This window comes from Mauremys reevesii, linkage group 2 (genome assembly GCF_016161935.1).
Source record: "Mauremys reevesii isolate NIE-2019 linkage group 2, ASM1616193v1, whole genome shotgun sequence".
Taxonomy (NCBI): Eukaryota; Metazoa; Chordata; order Testudines; family Geoemydidae; genus Mauremys; species Mauremys reevesii.
Window position 1 is genome coordinate 49,232,789 of NC_052624.1, and position 27,143 is coordinate 49,259,931.

The window sequence follows — 27,143 nt, forward strand, 5'->3', positions numbered from 1 at the left end:
AAGGATATAACTGGCCAATTTTATTCCATGTTTCAAATTCTTATATCAAACCCATTACCACTATATGTATAGACAGGCCAGATCTACAAAGATATTTCAAATATGTTAATGCAGGATGAAAGTCCCACGGCATGGCCATGGCTGGCCTTGGTTTGCTGGCAGGGACTGCAGGGCTAAAAATTGCTGTGTGGACATTCTGGCTCAGGCTCCAGCCCGAGCTCTGGGATGTTCCACCCTTGCAGGGTCCCAGAGCTCAAGCTCCAGCCTGAATATCTAGACAGCTATTTTTCAGTCCTGGAGCCTGAGTCAGTGGACCCAGGCCAGCTGCAGGTTTTTTATCCCTATGTAGACATACCCACCAGTGCCTAATGAGAATGTAGTGGGATTTTCAGAAGTGCCTAAGCAGGTTAGATACCTACCTCCCATTGACTTTGCTTAGGCACTTCTGTAAATTCTACTAGGTGCCTCGCTGTACCTGTAGGAATTTGCAATTCTCTGTAGATCTTGCCCAATGTCTACAGTAACAGCATGAATGCTACAGTTTTTAAACACAGGAGCCTAGACAGAATGTCCAGTCCATAAATGCTCATTTTATACCCCCAAGGTGAAATTCGGGCGAACACACATCGTATGAGCCATTCAAGTCTTCCAAGGAGGCTTTATGTTAAAAATACATGTATGTTTGTAACTGAAGTCAGCCAGTCTGACTGAGTATGAACAAGGGGCAGAACTGCTAAGCAAGATGGTGCCCTTTTCACAGAATAGTTTTTCAGACCAGAGTTGTAGTTTAAGTGAGGCAGAGGTCTTTGTGCAAGCCCTCTGCAGTGGGGTGAATTTCACACTATTATACTGGCTAAAAAGTGCTTTTTCCATCTTAAATACCACTGTCCAAATCCATTTTGAATATTCTTTAAACTATTGGGTGCATGACCAGCTTTAGCGCAGATAGAGCCATTTGGTAACAAGTAATTTCTGTTTCAAAATTACTGGAATGCTTATTCTTTGGTAGCTGATTTGTAATGTTTCAATGTGCGAGCAGAAGGATCTGTAGCTTCAATCCATCTTGGCATCCAGTAATGGGAAAGCCAGTCAGCTCGCCCAGGGTAGTGCTTCTCAAAGATCTGGCGGTAGTAGTAACCTTCTTTAGTCTTAGGAGGATTAAAAGGAAATTTCTCTGCTGCCTTTTCCAGCAGAAGGTCATCAACCTATGGGCAAGAGTGAAATAAAAATTAATCTGTGAAGTTGCTTTATAAATTATTCACCAGACCATTAGCTGCAGTCGAAATACTATCATCCCAGTGTAGTAGGATTTACCATTAACTCCACCGTTCCTTATATTCCAGAAAGAGATTAAAAGCTTTCTAAAAAGTGAAATTCTACCCTAGGATGTGCACATAGCTCCCCCTGAGCTCAAGGTGAGCCTGATCTGCACAACTTTATTGATAATTAGTCTCATAAATGGCCCTATTAGTGCAATATTGTTTCTGGCGCCACAGTAGGTGTCAACTTTTTTAAAGATAAGATTCTTTTCTAGTAAACTTACTAAAGTATCTCCCCAATTCCTTCCTGCCTTTCTCTCTCTATTGAATGATTCTGAGCAAGCTTAGGCTACGCAGTTATCTGCTTCTTGATAGGTTCTCTCCTCTGCCTGCATTCAATGGATCCCAATTCACTCCAATCAGCACAACCCAGTCTGCAGGCTTCCAGTGGCAGAGAGTACCCCAGGAGTGGGAGTGCAGAGGTCAAGTCTCCTGCAGCCTCCATTTCAACAAGGGCAGCTTTCCCGGTAGTACAAGGGTGTAAACTGCACTGGCACCAACAGAGGTGACTCTCACCCACAGGCTAGCGTAAGGTGGGCACTACGTTTTACCACTAGTGATCATTTACACACAATCCCCTGTGCTAAGCAAGTGTAGCTGCAGTTACACTGCCTGGCTCGGTAAGAAGAGATTTCAGCTCCAAAAAGGGCCTAGCTATGCTACAACCAAGTGTGGCTACCAAAAATTGACACTGCATTAACTCTGCAACTGGGAACAGCAGGTAGAGGTGCTATAAATGTATAAACTACAGCAGCTGCCCTAAACTGAAGGATTTCCCACAGTACCACAGCTGCAGCATTCATTTCTCACATGAAACTCAGAATCCAGCAAGTTTATCCATAAATTAAACACACATATATTTGCAATCCAGCTATTTCCTTCACTTAAGCATATCAACTGCCTTTCACGGTCCTGTTCATGAGATTTTATCGTTTCTTTCCACCGAAAATTTCACCACACACTACAACAGTTTTCATACCCTGAAGTACTTTCATTTCTTAAAAGCAATCTTACTCCTGTAATATTCTTGAACAAATGGCAATTCAAGAACTTCAGTTCAAATATTTATATTCTGGACTATATGCAAATTCCACCTTTCACTGGCTGATGCAATTTCTAATATACCTGCAATGGCTTTAAAACATAGCATGAAAGCATATGGTACTGTAGATAACAAGCAATAATTAACATAAATAGGTGTACCTGGAGATCAACATGATCTTGGAGAATTGAAAACCAAGACTTCTTGAGAGATGTTATACCATCACTGAAGGCTTCTTTGGGTCTCCAGAGTATTTCTTTCGGAAGCAAGTTGGAATCCTGAAACGATTCTCTCAAGAGATGTTTTTCAATTCCATCCTATGGATAGGACACATAACAATGCTGTGAATGTTAGGAACCTAAGTGTAACGAACCCTACAAGACAATTTTTAAGGCTAGATTTTTAAAATACATCTTCCCCTTTTGAAGCCCATTCAATAAAAAGATCAGGCCATTGGCACCAATCCAGCAAAGCAATCAAGCATGTGAACAGTACCATTAAATTCTATAGGATTACTCCTGCTTAATGCTCTGCTGGATCACAACCTTAATCTCCAATATGCCTTTTGGGTGCTGTGTAGGTTTGAATACCTTTGGAATTCTGAGTTCTGCTGGCAGGGATAGGTAGTAAGAAGTAAACCTGTGATCCAAAAACGGGACTCTCAGTTCAAGACTGAAAAACAAAACAAAAAAAATTAAATTAGAAAACATACTACATCAATCCCAAGACACATTAGTTTAGAATTCCAGAACTGTTAACATCCATTTATTTTGAACAGCAGAAGGAATACAAGGCTTAGTACTTTAATATATGAATATTTCACTTATGCTCAAAATTTAATTTCCAATTAATCAATTTGTACAATCCAGTAAACCATCTGCACAGTATTTATCAACCAAAAAAGTCCAAGAATTTTGTCACAGTGTATGCTGCCATCTATTGGAAAGTTTGATATCATGCAAAAATGTGGGAATTCCTACAGTAGGTTCCACAAAGACCTCCATAAAACAATGCATTTTGCATATAAACACTGAAAAAAAATCCTGTAATCCTAAAAGATCTGTCAAAAACCAGCAAGTTGCCTGTGAGGAGATGCATTAGTTTCACCCAAAAGCATACCCGAGTTTAGCTTTCAAACATGATAGCAATAAAGATGCACGTGTGGAAACCATAAAGACATTTATAGTGATTCTGCAATGCTCTCATGCAGAATTTCCATTAACTTCTGCAAGAGTTCCATGTGCAGAAGCACTGAGCCCTCTACTGCTTATGTTCGGGCCCAATATGTTGTGGAGACAGATAACTAGTATCATTTCTAAGACTTCATATTTGAGGTGACAAATGTGTTGATAAGAATTTTGCCTTTGGAAGCAAGGAACTTGCATCAATCACTCCTGTACTTGCAGCAGGGCATGTTAGTTTAAAGCATGTAACGTAATGGGCCAGGACCTCAGCCTGTGCAAGTCAGTGTAGCTACACTTAAAGTCAGCTGGGGAAGTGGTCCAGTGTAACTTGGTGCCTTCCAAACCTGAGTTTATTATTCTTAGTTTTTCTCCTCACAAAAAAATTAAAGACCTACTGCAGGTAACATGCAGTATGCCCTTGAAGAACGACTATGGTTTAGTAATATTTGAGTGCAGAGGCTTGAACTTCCTACCCTTGTATACCGAGTAAGAGGTTAGGACTTTTCAGTTTCAGCCAAAGATTGTTCAATGTGCATAAATGAGAATCTGCTGCTATATATTTTCTGCAGGTGATAGGCATCTTTAACTGTTTATACTTCTTTGCCCCTCATACTGACTGTTACCCCTATTTCTCACATCACATCTACATTTAACTAGAAGTTATCAGAGCAGGGATCTTGTCTTTCCAATTGTTCTATAAAGCATTTCACAAACTTCTGTATAACAAGAAAAGGCAATTGCAGCTCTTCAAGCAAAAGGCAATTCAAAGTATGAAAATAAACAAACCTGAGTAAGCAGCCAGTCATCAGCGCAACATGCAGTCTCCCCATTATTAAAATGGAGAAACCCAAGGCACAAGGAGGTTTACTTGCTCATGGTTGCACAAATCTGTGGCAGAGCCAAGAACAGAGCCCAGATCTCCTGACTGCCCAAGTCTTGTGTTTTAGTCACAAGATCCTCCTTCCCTTTATATCTATCCAGCTTCTTTATTAATACTCTATTTCCTTTTTTTTTCCTTCCAGTTTCCATTCCTTAATGTTCAGATGCATCCCTGTTGTTTATGCCAGAGGTCCAAAATGTATATAAATCTATTGCCTAATTTCTTTAGTTATTTTTAAAACGTTCTGATTTTAATCTTGGTCACAAAGGGCCATTCCCCCCCCCCAAATATTAACATTTCTAAATATAGTAAATATTTTGTACTGCTCACAACAAAGATCATTCCTCCTAGACAAAGGCTTTTCCTGCATCAATTGGCAGAATAGCAACCTGGTGCATTTGATATGATCAGTTATGCACAATGCTATGAATGCTCCACCTGGATTCCTTCAGGATACAAATCCAATTTAATCTTGGTATGTACCTTTATACTGTTCTCCAGCCTTCTATCGGAGACTTTTAATGAGTATCTTTTTCTGTTTGTTTTTTCTTACATGAAACCACAAAAAAGGATATTGCTTTCCTCTCACACAAGCTTTTATGGCCAGATCCTGGTCCCACCAATAAACAGCTAACACACGTGTCCCTTAAAAGATACTGAATTTATAGATGAAGGCAATTGAGGGTAATATTTCCCTCTACATGCTACCAAATGCACCACTGCTCAGATGTTTGTAATTTCACAGAGGACAGCAAGATCGTTAAGATCCTAGTCTACTTAGATTATTAAACTACATGTGTAACTGTGGTCTGTGGGAGCCTAAACAGGCCTTACCCATGAGCTGCAGTAGTTCTGTCTGCACGAAGTACATCAAACATGTAGAGTTCTCTCAGAAGCCGCTCACTGTCTTCCACAGCTTCTTCAGGAGACGGGGCCTGTAACATACATGCATACGTAGTGCACACACATATATATTGCATGGCTGTATTGCTACTTTGAGAATTTTCTGTAGCATATATGGATTTCCAGTGATTTCTTTGCACAGAAGGAGAAGTTGTACTCTGCAGCGTATTCGATAGTACAATGATATGCTACACACTTTTAGGGCATGGATGTTAAAGCAACTGGTACATAAATTTTCACTGCAGGCCAACTTATTTCACAATCTGCAAACATTTGAGGAGAATACATACAATTGGATGATTAGGACTCCTTTCCCCAACCTTCCTCACTTTTATAGAAACACGCAACATGCATGCTCATTCTCATGGGCTTACTCTATTACTGTACAAATAGCATGTGCCCTGTGTATTTCCCAAAAGCTACAACACATTCTACAGGGATTTGGACAAAACTGCCCCAGTGTCTTCTTTCTATTCAAATTTCTCAGGAATCCAAGAAGGCCATAAGCGATCTCAGAACAGGGCCCTAAGGACTCAAATAATGAACCTCCTCAATAAAATTTGTTTTGGAAGCAGTTACATGGAGATGCTGATTTTTTTTTTTTTTAAGATTGTATATCTGTTACTATGACAGTTCTCACCACAAGCCAAGAGGATGTAAGTGATATTTGCTGCACAAAAAGTATAAAATGTTTAGGCCAGATTCTCATCTAATGTAAATCAGCATAGCTCCTTTGACTTCACACTTGGCAGTCTCAGTACAGAGGCCAAGAACTGCCGGGAAAGAAGACTGAACTGTTTGTTTATCCTTAGAAGTGGTCTCTGCAAGTCAGTGTTGGCACACACACATTAGCAGGACAGTATGGGGAAAACCTGCACTATGACAGGACTGTCCCTATTCCATAAATAAACAGAGGAATTAATGAGAAGATCATCAGATGGTGGAAAGTGTCAGAGCTTCATTGAACTCAGTGAGCTATGACAATTTACACTGCTGAAGATCTGTTCTTCAGTCTCCAGCTGGCACCTTAACCAACTCTAAATTTGCTTTTAAAACTGTAGAAAAAAAAAGTCTGCTAAAGGAGTTGGCTGATGAGATTGCAGAGCCATTGGCCATTATCTTTGAAAAATCATGGCGAACGGGGGAGGTCCCGGATGACTGGAAAAAAGCTATTGTAGTGCCCATCTTTAAAAAAGGGAAGAAGGAAGATCCAGGGAACTACAGGCCAGTCAGTCTCACTCAGTCCCTGGAAAAATCATGGAACAGGTCCTCAAGGAATCAATTCTGAACCACTTAAAGGAAGGGAAAGTGATCAGGAACAGTCAGCATGGATTCACCAAGGGCAAGTCATGGCTGACTAACCTAACTGCCTTCTATGATGAGATAACCGGCTCTGTGGATGAGGGGAACGCAGTGGATGTGCTATTTCTGGACTTTAGCAAAGCTTTTGATACAGTCTCCCACAGTATTCTTGCCAGCAAGTTAAAGAAGTCTGGGCTGGATGAATGGACGGTAAGGTGGATAGAAAACTGGCTAGATGGTCGGGCTCAACGGGTAGTGATCAATGGTTCCATGTCTAGTTGGCAGCCGGTATCAAGTGGAGTGCCCCAAGGGTCGGTGCTGGGGCCGGTTTTGTTCAATATCTTCATTAACGATCTGGAGGATGGTGTGGATTGCACCCTTAGCAAGTTTGCAGATGACACTAAACTGGGAGGAGTGGTTGATATGCTGGAGGGTAGGGATAGGATACAGAGGGACCTAGACAAATTAGAGGATTGGGCCAAAAGAAATATGATGAGGTTCAACAAGGACAAGTGCAGAGTCCTGCATTTAGGACGGAAGAATCCCATGCACTGCTATAGACTAGGGACCGAATGGCTGGGCAGCAGTTCTGCAGAAAGGGACCTAGGTGTTACAGTGGACGAAAAGCTGAATATGAGTCAACAGTGTGCCCTTGTTGCCAAGAAGGCTAATGGCATTTTGGGTTGTATAAGTAGGGGCATTTCCAGCAGATCGAGGGATGTGATCATTCCCCTCTATTCAGCACTGGTGAGGCCTCATTTGGAGTACTGTGTCCAGTTTTGGGCCCCACACTACAAGAAGGATGTGGATAAATTGGAGAGAGTCCAGCGGAGGGCAACAAAAATGATTAGGGGGCTGGAGCACATGACTTACAAGGAGAGGCTGAGGGAACTGAGATTGTTTAGCCTGCAGAAGAGAAGAATGAGGGGGGATTTGATAGCTGCTTTCAACTACCTGAAAGGGGGTTCCAAAGAGAATGGATCTAGACTGTTCTCAGTGGTAGAAGATAACAGAACAAGGAGTAATGGTCTCAAGTTGCAGAGGGGGAGGTTTAGGTTGGACATTAGGAAAAACTTTTTCACTAGTAGGATGGTGAAGCACTGGAATGGGTTACCCTAGGGAGGTGGTGGAATCTCCTTCCTTAGAGGTTTTTAAGGTCAGGCTTGACAAAGCCCTGGCTGGGATGATTTAGTTGGGTTTGGTCCTGCTTTGAGCAGGGGGTTGGACTAGATGACCTCCTGAGGTCCCTTCCAATCCTGAGATTCTATGAATTTATTTATTACAAAAATGCATAATCTCCAAAAGGAATATTCTATAATAGGAGGAAAAAGGAAATGTCTGGACCCTGGACACAGCTGGTGATGTTCTCTTAAAACTGTATTATTTGACTTCAGTGGGATTACAGGCAAGTCTCATCTTACGCAGGGGTTCTCTTCCGCAGTTAGCACGTACAGCAAAAACCGCATATAGTGAAACACTCATTGAGTTGAATGGCGGGCGAAATTGTCCACACTACAGATGCAGTTTTTATACTGTTATTTTTCTTTTTTTCCCGTTTTTGCCGACTGCGCAAAGCTGAATTAGTGCATGTTAAATGCGCCTAAGGTGCAACTTGCTGTACTCACATGCACAACAGCTTGTGTGCAAAAGTGTTTGCAAGATGAATACTTATTTATCCACTTTAATACATTATTTACTTGTAAGTAGATATAAAGCACCAGCACCAACAAGAATTAATGTATTCCAAGGACTCTTTTCTGATTATTGTGGCCCAATATGGGCATGCACAAAGAAGAACCCTTTTTCCTTTGTGAACAAAATGTTGTTGTTACCTTATGGAAATAAATATAGCCTTGTGTAAGCTCATCCGAGCCTTCCCCTGAGAAAATGACCACACTGTCTGTTTTCTTGCGTATGTGTTTGGAAACCAGATACATACCTAAAACAATAAAATCAGATTTACAAAGTTACTGTAAATTCAGTTATAACTGAACAAAATTGACTGACTTCAGAAGTACAGCCTACACAGTCATTTTGATTTCGTGTTTCAGTGCTTCTCTTACATATTAGAAATGAGGGGGAAACAGCTGAAATCCACAACAGCAGCAACTCTTTCTGCCTTTCAATGCCATTAAAATATCACTAACTCATATCATTTTAGGTATATTTTCTGTATCTAAATTGTTCCCATGGTGCATGCTTTCCTATAACTAGTCCTTAAAACTCAAACAATTGAAGGGAAAAATATATCTATAAGTGGCCTTGATTCAGGAAAGCTAAGTCCCAGTGAAGTCAGTTGGACTTAAGTACACGCTTAAAGTTAAGCACATGCTTGAGTGCTATCCTGAATAGGGATGTTTTCCTGAATTAAGGCTTATGTTTGTAAGAATAAAAATAACCAATCAAATATTTATTACCGCTGTAAGTTTATCTTAACAGTTATACTGTATAGTCCATTTCATTTCCAAAGCACTGTACTAATAAATTCTCTCTATTCTCTTCATATACATACAATGAATTCAGCCTTCTCCCCATTGAACCTTTCCACATGATTTAGTAATAGAATAATTTTTGTTTTATTTTTATTTATTTATTTATTTATTTTTTAAGACCGAGTTCATTAACAGGTGTTTATTTCCAGGAGTTCTACTACACTGTCATACTAAAATCACATTTGAATGCAAAAAAAATGTGAAAAAAATTGGAAAAATGATTTGTTTCCATATTTGTTATGGCAAAGTAGTACGTATATTCTGAATTCACAAAACTGTGCCTGCCTTTCTGGAAGACAGGCTTTAGCCAAACATGAAGTTTTTGGTTCAGAACAGGAGTAAATGGATGAGATTCTATGGCTTGTGTTTTACGGGAGGTCACACTAGATCTAATATTTCCTTCTGGCCTTAAAATCTGAATCTGTCTTTCATTTAAGGATCTCAAAGCCTCAATAAACCTCAAAGGAATGTAAATGTTGTTATACCTGTCTTACCAGTAAGACAAATAACTTGCCATGGTCCCACATGGAGGATTTGTCTACAAAAACATTTAGTTCACCACAAACTGTAGTCTAATTCTAGCCCGCGCTAGCCTACCACAAAATAAAGTGTCTGCGTGGACCCTGCTGCCATGCATTAAAAGTTCCCTAGTGACCTCTGATTTACTCCTGTTTCAAAGAAGAATAGATCAAAGACCACTAGGAACTGTTAGTGCGCGGCAGCAGGATCCACGTAATTAGTTCACGGCAGGCTAGTATTAAGTAGATTTACACCCCAGCTTGCCATGAAATAAGTGTTTTTGCAGAAAAGCCCTGAGACAATGACAAAGTTGGAAATAGAAATCAGGGTTTCTGGCTCCCAGGTCCTCTCTGATGTTAGACAGTATACAAAGATAATACCTTTTGTGTAAAACAATACTTAGTAAAGAGTATATTAAAAAAACAAAAAAAAACAAACAAACAAACAAAAACTTACCAACTGAAGCTCTTACTGTTGTAATATCATATGTTTCCAAGCTAAAAATAACCTCTTCTAATGCCTGAATGCCTTCTTCAGAATTAAATATTACTTCATGATGTTCACTGCCAATATAAGCAGCTACCTGTTTATAACAGATTACATTACTAACTTGCCTTTTAACCCAAAGTGCTTTGCAAACATCCACAACACATCACTAAAATGCCAGAGCTCTTCTGCCACAAAAATTACATAACTGATTAAGACAGGAAGAAAATAAAATGGATATCCACTATAAACTGCAGTGGAAAATATTTCCAAAATTACAATTTATTCTAACCCCAATGTTTACACAAAGTACAGTCGACTCTGTAATGGCTGTGACATGTTTTTTTAATTACGACATGGCCTAAAACACAGCACAGTGCCCCCCCAAAAGATTTGTCTAAACTACAAGTTCATTGGCAACTAACACACTCGCAGATGCTAGATGAGACACTTCCAGTGATTCTTCCAAGATCTAAAAGTTTAGTGGTTTAGCCTTGGACTCAGCCACAAATGGGGGCAGAATTAAGGAATCTTTGAAAGCATGGCCCTGCGTGAGACTATTTTTTTAATCCTGTTCCCATACCTTCCCGCAATACCCACTTCCACCTGCTCACACATTTTTTTCTTACATTTTTATCCTCCTCCCCCCCCGCAAAAACCTTAGATCCTGCAAGAAAGACAGATTCCCCCATGCTAGCAAAAAAAAAGTTAATATTTTTATATATTATAAAAACAATTTTTACCATTAAAAAAATAAAACAAATCATGCTGAAACCATTTAGTGATGTCCCACAAATTTCTGCAGTCTGTTTTTTTTTTGTCCGCCCAATCATGCCTGCAACAAAAGCACATTTTACCCACTCCTGGTATTATGGCAGAACTCCCTAGATCTGTCCCTTGTAGTAATAACTCAGTGACAGTTTTGGTCACAAAAAGATTTTTAAAATATATAAGAACAAAAATAAAACCAACCTATTTCTGTAATTTAATTAAGATTTAATTAAGCAGCAAAACCAATGCTGTGCAAACTTAGTTTTACCAAAAATTCTGATTCCATCCAAAAGAGGATTAAGACTACATCCAGGACACATTGTGACCTTATACAGGTAATGTAAAAGCAGTATTCTCTATTCAGCTTGAGCACACTAACTGTAACGGAAGACAAAAATATTACTATACCTTTCTGGCAGCCAATAAATCAGGACTGTCTTCCATTCCAATGGCAAAGGTTTGTAAAGGGTAATTGACGCTTGCTTCTTTCATCAGTTTCAGGAGCATCGCAGCAACCAAACTGGAATCCAAACCCCCTATCAGCAAAACAATTTATTTCGTTATGTTTTTAAGGTACAAGCACCTGTACAATGGAAACATGATTTACATAGGTCTTGCTTTTTAAATTGTGTGTGAATCCAAGACACGATGTACAAATGAGGGTGGAACAGAGCTCTAGAAGAAAAAGACGGCACTGTACAATTTCAGTGGAACAGCTGTAGTAGCAATTACTAGTTTATGTGCTGTCCAGGAACCGCAACTAATTTTTTCTTACTACACAAATAGATCTTCCATGGTGGTATAATGATTCCAAATAAACATACCTTCTCTCTGCCCATCCTGCCAAGATTGGACTGATTTCCCACCCCCTCAAATACAAAACTGTTCTCATCTCCTTCATGACTATGCTTCCACCTACTGCTAACAATCGTTCTCCCTAAGATTCTACTTGCCCCCTCAGCTTTGACAGTTCTGGCCTGCTCACAGTCCCCAACTCTCTCTTCTGCTTGCAGCTACCATTCCAGCCATCTGGCACACCCACCCTCAGCTTCACTATCCTTCTTGCCATTTTAAAAGCACAATGTACAACTCTTCGTGCTTATCTCATTTACTGCCACATCCCTTGGTAAAACACACTGTTGAAACTGCATGTACAGGGCAATAGTTGTATAAATAACACACAATTAGTGTGTACCTAGATTGTATTTATGGAGATTTGACTATGCTGCTGTAACTTGAGAACTTTGCATTTTGAAATAGTTTTGGCTCAAGTTTTTTTTTTTTTTTGGGGGGGGGGGGGGGCGGGGGAGAAAGAGATGGACACTGTCCCATCCCTAGCACCATAATACCCTTCCCAGCTTTTATGTAGGTAAATGAAAGGAGTTAGCAGCACTTGTCAAACTAATAATGGCTTCTATTGAGCCCTGCCTCATTCCAATACAATAAGATACATAGTGAACATGTGTCATTATGCCATGCATACACACATGCACAACCTACCTTAACTCTACCTGTCAGTAAGAACTCCTTAAAAAAAAAAAAAAAAAAAACTGCAGTGAATCAAATGTCAGACCCAAGACTAGACAGCAGATACCTGGATTCTACAGTAAATGCCTAACCACTAAAGAACACTGCCTCCCAGCCAAGACACTGAACTTCCTTCTGGACTTCAGATTACACCCTTTGAAAAAGTTAGTATTAGTTTTGGCCCAGATACCCCTAAGTCAGTACACACAGGACATGCCTTCTCCCTCTCTGCCCCCACAAACATACACGAGGGGAGGGGAAAGGCAGAAAAGAAACCATCTCCACACCCAATTTTCCAACTTCCCCTCTTTTCTGGAGTATATAGAGAGGCTTCTGTAGATTTACCTTGTAATAGTACAGCGATGTCTCATTTTTATAAGATATTTACCCTCACTAAAAACCCCTATAATGTTATGAGTACATTGGATTAGCACTGATTAAAGTGTTGGTTTTGTATCTTCTTAGTGAAAGCTGGCCAGGCACTCTGCAATCCAACATCCCAGCTCAGGTTCCATTAGCTATAATAATATAGTAAGAAGCTCAATAAAGACCACAACAATTTTCAAAAATTCCTTCACATTTCTGTTGTACTTTTTCTGCCTACCAAAAATTTTATTAGAAGTCCTGTTATTTTAGATGCATCACAGACAGACCAGAGTAAGTAAGCACTTTATTTATTTATTTGGAGGGGGGGGGGGGGGAGAGGGAGTGTAGGAGCAGGATTTTATAATTGTACTATGAGAATTAATGTATGATTTGATTTTACCCTGTCAGACACCCTTTTTGAATAGCAGAAAGGAATGACAGACCAGAACAACTAATTATGGTCACTCTTTAGTTTTACGATAAGTTATAATGTCTACTATGGTTTCCTATATGTCTTACAAATTAGGCACTCTAGTTAAATATACATTTCTTTGTTTTAAGGCTTTAGTAAGTAAGAAACAGGATCTTGTATTGTATCTATGTTAAGGAGATTAGAAGAAATGTTGAGCGCCTGACGCCCCAATGTGAAGTGTTTTAGTTATAAGATTTAGCAAGGCTTGATTTACAATGTATTCTGCTGAATATAAAATGCTGTCTGTATACCTTTGAAGGTTTCTGTAAGAGATTGTTTGTGTGAATGGGGAATGCATGCATTAGAAAAAGATAAGGTATGAAAGCCATCACAAATTCCAGATCATCAAGAAAAAGTGAGAGATTTGGAAAGACCAGGAGACAACCAGAAAACATCCATTGTATCCAATGCTAAACATGTTAGCAGCATTGATGACCTCAGAGGTGAGGCAGGCACCCCCCAAAGGCGAGACAACAAATAGAAGATAACGATGGGAAGCCCGGCAATAACCATCAAATGATAACAGCAGAAAACCCCAAGATTAACACCACTTAATGACTAATGATTACAGGATGACATTGCAAAATGCATCAACTCAAATGGGAATTTACAACTATAAAGCTGGGGTGTTTTCCATGGAACTCTGGGTTCAGTCCTGCAAAGCCTCGGAGCATCGGATCACAACCGACAAGAGCCCAGCTCCTCACTCGTGCTCAATTTAAATTAACTCAAGATACAACAGACTGGTAACTATAAACATCAAGTGGCGGGGGGGGGGGGGGGAAAGAGGGCGAGAGTGTGTGTAGCATATGCTAAGTCTTGTATTTTCAATAAATGCGGCGTATTTGCCTTCTCCTGAAAAGATCCCACGTGCTTTGTATGAGCATAACAAGAGAAGAGAGCAGGGAAGAAAAGTATAATCATTCTAAGTTGTGCTATTTACCTGACAAAAGACAGCCAATTCTTCGGTGACTCATTAAACGTTTTTTAACAGCATTTTCAAACAGAAGCCGAATGTTGCTTTTCACGGTTTCAAGATCCAAACCTGCCACAACAGGAAACAAGCAAATAGCTTTGTTTCAGGGGGTTTCCATTAAGGCTTTGCTGGACTAAACTAAATAAGAATACAACATTCTTTGCTATCAAATAAATTTCAGACAAGGATGCAGGAGCTCCAATATATTCGCAGGCAGTCACACACAAAGAGAGCTCCCAAGTATCACACCCGTACAGTATAAGGTTTCTTTTCAGCTCTTTGCCAAATAATTCTACCACTTACGCCACACAATACATGTTACATGTTCATGAAAAATTAAGTAATGAATTATTCTGATTAATTTAAAACAAGGTTATAAAAATCAGTTCTTTGCTGTGTTACCTGCAGGCAGATTTTCCACTGTATCATAAGCAGCATGCAGAGGTTCATCTTTACAGCTATGAAATTTTACCAGTTCCACTGATGCAACTTTGCCAGATGGTTTTAAATCCAACACTTCATAGTGTCCCGGAAGAAAAGGCTCCACTTTAGGACAAGTGGACATGGAGTGCTTTAAGTTGACAAGACCTGCAGACATGAAAACATATGGAGAAGAAATTTTCAGGAGTTTCTGAGTATTTACCATGCCCCTCACCATAGTTCCTGAGCTGCTTAAAATTAGAACCAAAATATTTTTCTCCAGATTATCTATTATAGTCTAATTCTGCCCTGGCTGGTACAATGATGAGAAAAAAAAATATGCTGCCTGAGACCTCCTCTGGTGCAGGAGTCCTGCCAACAACAGATTGGGTTGAGACATGTTTTAGAGTTGCAACAAAGTGAACTGCAAACATAGATAGGGTGTGCCCTGTAACTAGCACTTGCTGCTAACAGCAGCATGCAGCACATGATTCCCCCATCTAGCTATGATCAAGCCACCAAAACAACAGACAACAACCTCACTGGGGTCATGGTTCAGAGGCTACCATATTATCTTTTAACTCTATGGAGAAACCCTACCTACCTTGTTGCCTGTGTGGGGAAAGAGGCTCTTGGCACTCACTTTGTCCCCTAATGCACCAAAGGGGCTGGTCCTGTGCTTATTGAAGTCAGTGTCAAAACTCCCATTGACTTGCATGACACAGGATCAGGTCTCAGTGCAGCACAGGGCAAACTTTACTATAACTCAGCTTCTAACTGCTAAGTAGTATTTTACTACTGGGATGTTTTAGGGAAAATATGGCATAATTGAAGACAGTGACAGGGTCAAGTGCAGTACATTTACTGCCTGTGTGAGCTTGAAAGAGAGAAATTAACAAATTTACATATAAAACCTAAAAGAGGTTAACAAAAATCAGTAAGTGGCCAAAGTTACTACAGAGTTGATATTAAAATAAAGTAATTTTTATATCAATTTAGCAATTTCATAATTACTAAATTATAGACTCAGAACCTGAATGTGTTGTTTCTAATAAAGGCCTCAGGATCAGACTTGCACTAAAATTGCCAAGGGCCATATTTTACTTTAATTCTACACGTCAAACTTCTGGTGAAATCACAGGGAGTATTTTGCAAAAACTGAACGGGGAACGTCCCACATGGTTATTTGGATATAGCCAGCTGAATTTCAAAACATCAAGTTATCTCAGCAGTGATACAGAAGGGAACTGAGAGCTGAATCCAGGAGCCCTTATTGGGGAAAAAAATACCATAGGCAGTTAAGCACAAATAAAAAAAGACTGTAGGATTGAGTCTCTGAGATTGCATCATTACAATGGTCGAGCTAATTTGGATGCCAATAACAAAACACACATACAGCAGTTCAAGGGTAAATGTGAGGAGACAAGAGATTTATTTGTATCTTGTTCAAATAAACTCCCTTCCTATCCCAGTTTGATAGTGTTTATACATATTAATGTCTATGGTTCCAGCATTTCATCTTTATTTTTAGAAAAACAAAACGGGTGGAAGTAGAGTAACCAGACATCCCAATGTTATCAGGACCTTCCTGATATTAGGGCCTTTGTCTTATATAGAAAGTGTGGCCAAACTGTAGCGCGTGAGCCGCATGTGGCTCTTTTACAGTTAAAGTGCAGCTCCCGGAGCCCCCAACGTACCCCCCTCTAAGAGTGGGCAGAGGGGAGCTCGGGGCTTTTATCCTGTGGTAGGGTGGTGGGACTAGGGGCTTCTGCCCTGCAAGGGGGGGGGGGGGGGGAGAGGGGGTGTAGGGGCTTTAGCCCAGTGGGCGGTGGGGGCAAATTGGTGCAGAAACCCTGCATCACAGCAGGCACCGCCCAGCAGGTCAGGTTGTGCACGTCTTGCGGCTCTCTAACCTCTTGTATACGGCTCGGAGGCTCAGTAAGTTTGGCCTCTCTTGTTATATAGGCAACTATACCCCTCTCCACCTCTCCCCTCTTACACTCAAGAAGAAGAAAAAAAAAAAAAAAGTCTCCCAATTTTTCACACTTGCTGTCTGGTCACCCTAGGTGGAAGTATCAGGTCTAACTGAGATTGATCACAATCAAGACCTCAAATATTTTCTGAAATCAGATAAAGATACCTGGCAATCATAACTATGTAAAAGTAGATAAATTGATTTTTAGCTATGTTAAAAGGCCATTTATTCAACTTCAAAAAGTCTTCCTATTTTATAAAATGTCTATCTTGAGTTCTATTTACATTTAAAAACAAATGGGAACCACATGATTTTATACTAACCAGATTCAATTACCAATAATTTTGTTGTTCATTTTTATATATCCTTAATGATCATCAAGAGAATGAAATTTGTGTTCCTCCAAGACTTTTTATATTTTGACTCAACAGCGGTATGCTGAAGTTGATTACTAAATTATTGAACTTTATTGATTTTACCTTTTGCCTCAGAGCAGACACCCAAGAATCCATCTTCAGTCAGCACCTTAAACAATGGTCTGACTCCATATGTATCTCTTCCCAGAAACACTTTCCTGTTTGCAGTGTCCAGCAGGATGAATGCAAACACACCATCTAGCATGGAGGCTGTTTGCTCTATTCCTCGTCTGTTGTAAAGATGAAGGATTACCTCGCCATCTACTAAAGTTTGATATTCAAATCCAAACTGCTTTTGCAGCTAAAGAAAATAATTAGAAAGAAAAAGAGATTAGCATTCACAGACACTGACTGCATTCATTTTTATTTAAAATAAAAAGGAACATTTACTTACTTGCAATTAAAAAAAGAATATAGATTACTTTGTGAATAAGAGTTTTAAAACTTTATAGATGTTTTCATTTAAGCAAAGGTAAGGATACACTTGTGTTTCAGGTCTATCTGGATTCTATTCGCAGCTCTGCCGCTAACGTCCTCTGCAACTCACTTCAGGGACAAATTTTCAAAGGTAGCTTAAAATTGTGTGTGCTTCAGTTGCTGGGTGTAAAATTTGAGACACCCTGTGTCTGATTTTGAGAGACACTGAGCTCACTTAATCTAAAATTAAATCTCTTAATGGGAACAATAATACTTATCTACCTTAAAGGGGTGTGGGTTGCTGAATTCATTAATAATTCTAAAGCCCTTTGGAAATTAACCATATTTGCTTCAATTATACAATACCATCGTAATACAAGAATAATACTTTGACCTGAGAATTTCATTTTGCCAATTTTAATTCCTCCAGTTAAACAAACCAACATTTGTTCGGTGAAATTTAAGATTCTTCCATAAGCAAAAAAAAGCAGTTTCAGATGCCAGAAGTTTTAGCAGCCATGACTCATGAGTATGCTTCATGCCCTTGTTGTGCTACTTTTAAAAATTATTTCAACCATCTACTGGATGGTAGAAAATCATCTAAAAATAACCTGTAAGACAGTATCCTTTTTTACAGTTGCTATCACTATATTTTTGATAATTTAATAATACTTTTTAAATCATGAGGTGAAATCTTGGCCTCACTGAAGCCAAAGGGAATTTTGGCATTGGTCACCATGGAGCTCACCTATGGTTCTTTAACAAATAAGCTCCAAAAACATACTTGCCAACTGGAAATCAATGTCTTTACTCAAATTGTTTTTAAAACTACATCAGTGCACACATCATTTTATAACTCCCACTGATGGCAATGCAAGTTTTGCCTGATTAAGAACTGCAGACTCATGTTCAGAGTCTGTTTTTAGAAAGCAGTAAGTGCTACTGAAAATGACCATAACATAGTGCAGAACACAGCAAGTATTGCAGAATGCTGATACAAGGGACTCAGCATTGCTTTGCTCTGCAGTATGTTGGATGATTCTCAGTAGCTTACTGCAAAAATCAGACACTGAAGAAGCCCCACACTGCAGCACTTAGTTCGTCACACTGCCAGTGACATCAGTGGGAGCCTGACTGAGTTAGCATTACAGAGTTGGGCCTTTTGCTAACAATCACAGCTGATATTTACCCAAACATTCCATATTTAACATGCTGGTGTCACTGACTATATATAGGCCTGGATTCAGGAAGGTACTTATGAACGTGCATAACTTTAAGGATATGGGTAGAACCAGACAATAAATTAGGGCCATGGTGCCAGGTTTTCAAAAGGTATTTAGGTACCTAAAGATGTAGATAGGCACTCTTGAGAATCCCATTAGATGTCTAAGTGGAGTACCCAACACCCAATCATTTCAATGAGATTCAGGACTGGTCTACACTGGGAACTTACATCAGCATAGCTACATCCTCACCGCTGAGAGACGCAGCTATGCAGGCCTAACCCCTGGGTTATGTCAAAAGAAGAATTCTTCCGTCAACCTAGTTACCACTTCTAAGGGAGACGGATTAACTACAGCAATAGGAGAACCCCTCCCGTTGCTACAGTGCACATTTACACTGAAGCAATACAGCTGCATCGCTTTAAGTGTAGACATACCCTTAGATACCTAACCTGTTTAGGTGGTTTTGAAAATTCCACTAGATCCCTATCTGCATTTTTAGGTGCCTAAATACTTTTGAAAATCTGGCCCATCGTGAACACTGTATTGATCTATATTAAGAATATTTAAGACATGTCCTACCTCATCTGATATGATGAGATTAAGCAGAAACATAAATAATATACAACTAGGACAGCAGAAGAGCTCCCCCAAAATAATCTGCAGAATACCAAATTTAAGAGGCCTTTTTGTGGGGGGGAGGAAGGAGGGGGAGAGGGGATTTTACATTTTTTTTTCTAACTCCCAAATTCTTTATTAGTAAGCACTGTCTATGCGCTTACCCCTTGGAAGCTAAAATTGGAGTAGATTTCTTTACTAAGTTATTTTTCCTCTTTCCATTTATACATAGTCACTATTTACTATAAATATTTGAAGGACTATTATATTCTGAGTCTCTCTCATGTACTTATGAATTGACTCCAGATTTTCACCCAAACAGTTTGTTTTTGAAGTTGCATCATTTGATTTACTCTGACATTCTAGTCCAGTGTTTTAGAGAAGTTCCAAATCTTCACCAGCACTGAGTTACTACAGATCACAGTTTTTGGGGTTTTTTACCTGTCTGAAATTGTAGATTTCTCCATTGTAACATAGCCATAAATATGGAAACTTCTTCACCCGAATAGGCTGCATGCCATATAATTGATCAACAATCGCCAGACGATGGAAACCAAAACAACAGTTGGTGAAGCCATTGACGTTTTCAAAACGAAATGCATCAGGACCTCGGTGAGCTATTTTCATGGCACTTAGACACTGGACAGAAAGGCATTCATCACTTCCAAAAAGGGCCCAGATACCACACATTTTGAAATCTCTTGCAGGCTGTGTCACAGCTACTTAAAATGAAGAACCTGTTAACAGAAAGATGTGTCATCATATGTGTTTTAGCTACAACAGATACCTAGGAAGCATATTTTAATTTATTGAATATGAATAATTGAACACTGTCTTATGAAGAATAACTTTTTTAGGCCTTGTTGACAGAAGGTTGATTAAAAACAAAACCCAGAAAGAAAACTTCAGTATACCTTGCACAGCCCAAGAAACTAGGTTTAAGCTCAGTTTTAGATACAGTAAATATGTCTGTGGGTTATTTTAATTGTTTCTTGCTTACAGAGCACAAATTCATATTTCAAGTACAGTATCATAGGTTGATCAGATATGGTCAAGAAGTAGGAATTAGTTTTGGTCCTAACCTGGCAGACATACCTGACTTTCTGAGTCTGATAAGCAAGAGCTTTAGTTACCCTAAGTTTAGATAATTTGACTGAAGACTCTTAAAAGATCTTGCTGGCAAATGCAAATACACCTCTACCTTGATATAACGCTGTCCTCAGGAGCCAAAAAAATCTTACTGCATTATAGGTGAAACCGTGTTATATCGAACTTGCTTTGATCCACCAGAGTGCACAGTCCCGCCCCCCCCCCCCCTCGGAGCACTGCTTTACCGCGTTATATCCGAATTCATGTTAGATCGGGTCGCGTTATATCGAGGTAGAGGTGTATCTAGTGAATTTAACTTATGAAATGAACCACTCAAGTCAAAACATTCCAAATGTCAAGGTGTATCTGGAAAACAGACATTTTCCACATATGCAATATTTTTATTCCTGTTTTCCTTGTTAATGGTCATTATTAAAATCACATGTATATTGAAGGGCCAGAATCCATATGCTGTTTATGTAAAAACCTGATATAGACTGGGTTAGTTCTTTTTACAGGCACGAAGTCCAGATTTTGGCCAAGAGGCCAGAGACCTAGTAAACAGTGAACAATACTAGCTAAGAAAGACAGAGCAAACAAAAGACAACTTTGCTTTTTGCTAAAATAAGCTTGGTCAGCAAAAAGCCAGGTGGGGAGCCATAATTGGTGTCTTTATCTGAAGCTGCAACAGACCAAAGGAATGAAAGAGGCCTATTATGCCTGGTCCATTCTTTCTGTAGAAGATGTTCTTCCCACACATCAACCTTGAGTTTATGGAAAAGGTTCAAACATGTCAGTATGAGATAACATCCTCCCTACTGCTTCCCACCGATACCAGTGCCCGCCTTTAAAAGCACAAATGAGCAACTGAAAAACAATTTCTACTGCCATGTACTTTTCAAATGTCTTTTTGTTTTAACCCCTAGGTATGTACCTGTTGGACAATCAGAAGGGCTACTTCATTCCTATGAACCCCAAATCAGAATTCAACATATATTTTATTTTATACATTGTTTGAAGTACTAACCTGAAACCATGGGCGGAGACATTATGTAATCTTTGACTACTGGCTACTGTGCTTATTTTGTCTTCCTGCTAGACCTATCCAGGGGTTTGGGACTACCTACCCCGTCACTTTCCTCCACCCATGGAAAATCCATATAATCTACTGTAATCAATTGATTGCCAGTGTCTCTGAGACTAATAAGCAAGGTGACACAGCACTGTGCATAATAAACCCACCTGCTTGATTCTACACCATGTCTATTTTGTGTTCCATCATATATAATGTACAAACAGTTCAAGCAACCCTTTTAACTTAAAAACCATTCTTCAGTCCATTGAGTAGGGTGGGGGGAGTGTTTGGGATTTCTTTAATTTTTTAAACAATTACCAAGCCTCTGGCCTGTCTCGCTCAGAGGTGTGAAAAAACACCCCCGAGCGCTGCACGTTTCAGCGCCGTAAAGTGGCAGTATAGACAGTGCACCAGCGCTGGTAGCTACTTCCCTCGTGGGGGTGGATTTTTTACAGCACTGAGAGAAAGCCGCAGCAGCGCTTTAACATCGCTAGTGAAGACATACCCTATTTTAAAAGAGATAAACTTAAAAAACAGAAGAACGTGTTTTTCCTCATATTTACTTTGTGTATTTGACGGTACTTTCTGCATAGTCAATTCAGCTGTTTCACTATTTTGTATTTCCTCTATTGCTTGTGTGGGTCTTCCACACAGCGACATGAGGGGGAGGGGGGGGAGGAATTGTGAACAGAAAACGGAAATGGAGTTGCCAAGCCACAAAAATTGGCAGGCAGACTCAGAGGTAGATGTAAGTACTTCAAAACTACTTTCAATTTATTTTTAATTGACTAATTGGCAGTCTCTCTTTAACACTGCAGGACAACTTTTTTCAAATGTTTTGACCATGGAGTGAATTTATGGGGGGGATAGAAAGTAACCCCATTTCATTCATCAAAATTTATCTAAAAACCCTCCTTTCCCCAGTAGTCTCAACGGTGATACGCAGCCCAAGTAACACGTACTGCTTTCTTCATATCCTCTGCCTGATGCAATACTGGTGTCTTCCTCTGATGCAATTCTTAGAAGTACAGCTTTGCACAGCAATGAGTCAGTAAGCCTCTCCTCTTAAGGACTGCACAGCCCACACGAAGCCCAGCGCCTGAGGTTCCTTGTGGGCCGAGGGAAATGCCCGCACAAACCAGTTTACAGGATCAGGACTTTAATCCGCAAACTTTAGTAGGGACCAGTGTCTGCACCTGTGTATTCATCGCCTAGCAAAATGGACCCATCAACCTTCGGGTCTTCTAGGCACTAATGCAACACACACAGCAAAGCCCCATTCCTCCAGCCATGTGCCATGAGCAGTCCCTAAGCGGGCGGGTAAGAGTTTGGAGGATGGGGGCCTACGGGAGAAGCTGGCAAAAGAAAGACATTAACATGCTTCACGCGAGTGACCAATGCCACCCTCTGAAACGGCTTTTATGCTCAGCCGCCCCAGGCGTGCGCCATTCCCCGCAGCCGGAGGGCGCGCTCCGGGGGGGAGCCCAAGCCGGCAGGCGGGGAGCAGAGCACACCCCGGCCAGGCACAAACCAGGGAGGAGCTCGCTCCAGGGGAAGCAGCGCGGCGGGCGGCAGCAGCTCCCCCAGTGCCCTGCCCGCCAGCCACGCGGTGCGCGCCCTCCCGGGGAGAGCCAGCGGCTGCCGGGCACAGCAAACCGCCGCCGCCCTCCTCCCTGCCCCGTTACCTCTGCTCCGCCTCCAGCGCCGGGCAAGCTCCAGCAACCCCCAGCCAGCTGCTGCTAGGGGGGCTCCTGCTCCCTCCGGAGGGTCGGGATGCTGCTAACCAGACAGCCAGACGGAGGCAATAGCCTTCCCCGCCCCTCCTGGCCTGCCGAGCAGAGCCGGCGAAACCTGGCTCCTCCTCCCGGCCTTCCTGCTGCTGAAACACAGAGCGAGGTTTCGTCATGCTGCTCCGCCCCGTCTCACCGCCACGCAGGGAGCGGCTCTGCTGAGCACCTGGTGGGTCCCTGACCCTAGAGTTAACTCAGCAACCTGCCGCCAGCCAGTTCCTGAACCTCCCGCGCCTCCCCGTCAAGCGGGCCGGGCAGGGCAGGGGAGCCTGGCAGTCTGGTCCCAGGGAACGTTTCTCCAGTAAGCAAACAGACACCCTGACCCGCACACAAACACACACATGTTCTGTGCCAGATTAAATACAAATATTTAAACAATAGTGTCAAAAAATGGCCTTGCTAGGCAGGGGTGAAAGTAATTTATAGATACTGCCGGAGTCCGGGAGGGCATGGCATCATCCAGAAGAGGCGTGGTCTCTCAAGATTTAAAGGCCCTTGGGCAAGGCTGTGGTTGGGAGACCCAGGGCCTTTAAATCAACCAGGGCTCCCTGAAGAGGTGGTGGGGTGCCCCCCTGGGGTCTGGCTGCTGGGGGAACCCTGAGGTTTGTGGGGCTGGGATTTAAAGGGCCCAGAGCTCCTGCCACTGAGGGGAGCCCCGAGCAGTGGTTTCCCCTGGAATTGAAATTAGGGGGGGTGTTTGAATTTACAGGGGGGGTGTCAGGACCAATGAGATATATAAAAGAGATATGAATAAAGTAAATGTTTTGTTAGGATTATGCAAATTTAACAAGAATAATGCAAGTTACACCAAAACACATAACAGATCTACATTTCTAAAAAATATATACATTTAAAAAAAAGTATTTAATTTAAATTGACTTTTGAAAAGTAAGCCATCATGGGGTAAGAGGGAAGATCCTCTCATGGATCAGTAACTGGTTAAAAGATGGGAAACAAAGGATAGGAATAAATTATCAGTTTTCAGAATGGAGAGAGATAAATAGTAGTATCCTTGAGGGGTCGGTACTGGGACCAGTCCTGTTCAACATATTCATCTGGAAAAATGGGTAAACAGTGAGGTGGCAAAATTTGCAGATGATACAAAACTATTCAAGATAGTTAAGTCCCAGGCAGACTGCGAAGAGCTACAAAGGGATCTCACAAAACTGGGTGACTGGGCAACAAAATGGCAAATTAAATTCAATGTTGATAAATGCAAAGTAATGCACATTGGAAAGCAATCTCAACTATACATACAAAATGATGGCATCTGAATTAGCTGTTAACACTCAAGGAAGAGATCTTGGAGTCATTGTGGATAGATCTCTGAAAACATCCACTCCATGTGCAGCAACAGTCACAAAAGCAAACAATGTTGGGAATCATTAAGAAAGGGATAGATAATAAGACAGAAAATATCATATTGCCTCTATATAAATCCATGGTACGTGCACACCTTGAATAGTGTGTGTAGATCTGGTCACCCATCCTAAAAATATATATATTGGAATTGGAAAAGGTACAGAGATGGGCAACTAAAATGATGAGGGGTATGAAACAGGAGGAGAGATTAAAGTGACTGGGAATTTTCAGCTTAGAAAAGAGATGACTAATGGGGATATGATAGAGGTCTACAAAATCTTGACTGGTGCGAAGAAAGTGAATAAGGAAATTTTATTTAATCCTTCACATAACACAAGAACTAGCAGTCACTCAATGAAATTAATAGGCAGCAGATTTAAAAAAAAACAAAAGGAAGTATTTCTTCACACAATATAAAGTCAACCCAGGGAACTCTTTGCCAGGGGATGCTGTGAAGACCAAAACTATAACAGGATTTTAAAAAGAACAAGATAAATTCCTGGAGAACAGGTCCATCTGTGGCTATTAGCCAGGATGAGAGGGATGCAACGCCATGCTCTGAATGTCCCTAGCCTGTTTGCCAGAAGCTGGGAATGGGCAACAGGGGATGGATCACTTGATGATTCCCTGTTCTATTCATTCCCTCTGGGGCACCTGGCCTTGACCACTGTTGTAAGACAAGGTACTGGGCTATATGGACCATGGGTCTGACCCAGTATGACCATTCTTATGTAAAAATTAATTATAATAAAAATGTTTAGTACAGAAACTCCCCAACATAATGACCTCCCAAGATAGCAACAATGTGAGATAACAACCTTGGTAAATACTGCATTTTAAAAATCTTGGCCTACTGGGAAACATATTTATATAAATTTCCATTCCCAGTCACAAATCTAGCATTCTGGAGCAAAGTGACTAAAATATAGTCCAACAAACAAATGTTTATTTAACATGCCCCTCACTTTTCCCTCCACCGCATTCCACTCACTGGTGTTGTCCTTGGTCAGTGGAGACTCAGAGTTCAGAGGTGCTTTCACGTGAGTACACCTTCCAGGTGGGGGACAAAAAGGCACAGTTTGCTCTGGCCACGGCTGTTCGTTGTGCCACTGTTCACTCCACCACTCTGTTGCCAATGGCCCTGCACAGTCACCTTCTGCTGTCACCTACCACTGTGACCTCTGCGAGTTGGTCTCTTGAGGTTCCACCAGCTCTCAGTGATTTCAGCTGAGCTCTTAGTGCGGGAACCTCGCTGCTAGTGCAGTCTGGGATGTCTCTTACACAAAAACACTGTACCCACAGGAACACTGTCCCCACAACAGGACTAAGCACTTAGACCTGATTGTCAGTGATTTCGGCTGCAGTGGTCACTTAACAGAACAAAGGACTATCTATGGAGCCTAATCAGCTCTGTCTTTAAACAGTGGAGAGGGACAGGTCCCCACCCTCTCTCTTGATGCCTTCAAATCATCACAGGCTAAGTACAGTTCTACTGCCCTTTACTCATACAATAAGAAGAACATTTCATCCCCCGTTACCCCCACATTCAAGTGGTTTGTAACCCAACCCCAGCCAAAATCTATCACTTGGACAACACAGCTCTGTTTGCTGGATACCTAGGTAGATTAGGTGTGAATGTAAATATAATCTGGCCCTGAAGCCTTAGCCCCCAGCTCATCACTAGCTATCAGGGAGAGCTCATTTAGACTTTGCTTACAAATCATCATTTGAAATTATTAGGTTGGCCAACATCACCGAAATGAATGCACTGACATCATAAAAAAACAGCTGTAAAAGGAAGCAAGGAAGATAGTCTATGTTCATACTTTTCAAATCTATTATACTTTTTCAGATACACATATTTTATCATACACTGTATAAGCTTTTAAAGTGTGTATTAATGTTTCAGTTTAAATTCAGATTTCCAAACAGTCACTAAATTGGTATGTAACTAGCTCACAAAACTGGAGGGGGTGTTGGGAAAATTATGGGGGTGTGTAGGGAAATCACTGGCCCCGAGCCTTTTAAATCCTGGCCCCAGCCTGGCTGCCAGAGCTGTGGCCGGGATTGAAAGGGCTCTGGGCTGCCCGCAGTGGCGGGGAGCTCTGAGCCCTTTAAATCCCAGCCCCAGCCCAGCCGCTGGAGCCGCGGCCGGGATTGAAAGGGCTATGGGCTGCCCACAGCAGCAGGAAGCCCAAAGCCCTTTCAGTCCCCGCCGTGGAAGCCGGTGCGGTCCAGCACGGCATAGTGGCTCTTGCCAGTACGCCAGACCAGACCGGACCAGCTTACTTTCACCTCTGTTGCTAGGATGAAATACACTGAGCATAGTGTGCTAATGGTGTCTCCAGTTGTGAGGAAAGCAGGGAGGCTATAAATATTCCAGCCAGAGCCATATGGTATTATATAGTGAGCAAAGCCATTTCCCAGTATACACATAAGTAGATACAATTAAAGATGATCAGAAAGCACAGTTATACCGTTATCCCACAAAAACTACTTCCAAAGGTCCTATTCCCCAC

General features: G+C 41.1%; 1 protein-coding gene and 1 long non-coding RNA gene across 3 annotated transcripts; one reads left to right on the forward strand and one right to left on the reverse strand.

Annotated features, from left to right (window-relative positions):
• ASNS (asparagine synthetase (glutamine-hydrolyzing)) lies at window positions 1-23,366 on the reverse strand. 2 transcript variants are annotated; one of them, XM_039523782.1, is made up of 13 exons: window positions 23,158-23,366; window positions 22,435-22,827; window positions 19,750-20,045; window positions 17,114-17,351; window positions 14,642-14,827; window positions 14,207-14,308; window positions 11,307-11,434; window positions 10,098-10,224; window positions 8,463-8,569; window positions 5,260-5,360; window positions 2,952-3,033; window positions 2,523-2,678; window positions 1-1,205 (listed from the first exon to the last, which is right to left on the reverse strand). In XM_039523782.1, exons 3-13 carry the CDS (start codon window positions 19,996-19,998, stop codon window positions 996-998), a joined length of 1,686 nt encoding a protein of 561 aa, XP_039379716.1. In that variant the 5' UTR covers window positions 19,999-20,045; window positions 22,435-22,827; window positions 23,158-23,366; the 3' UTR covers window positions 1-995. The 2 variants fall into 2 exon arrangements, with proteins under 2 accessions (XP_039379716.1, XP_039379715.1); XM_039523781.1 differs by lacking the exon at window positions 22,435-22,827.
• Window positions 19,787-21,652, forward strand: LOC120397618. The gene is made up of 2 exons (XR_005593893.1): window positions 19,787-19,920; window positions 21,324-21,652. It is a non-coding gene; the product is annotated as an uncharacterized LOC120397618 (long non-coding RNA).
• Window positions 23,367-27,143: the final 3,777 nt, after the last annotated feature.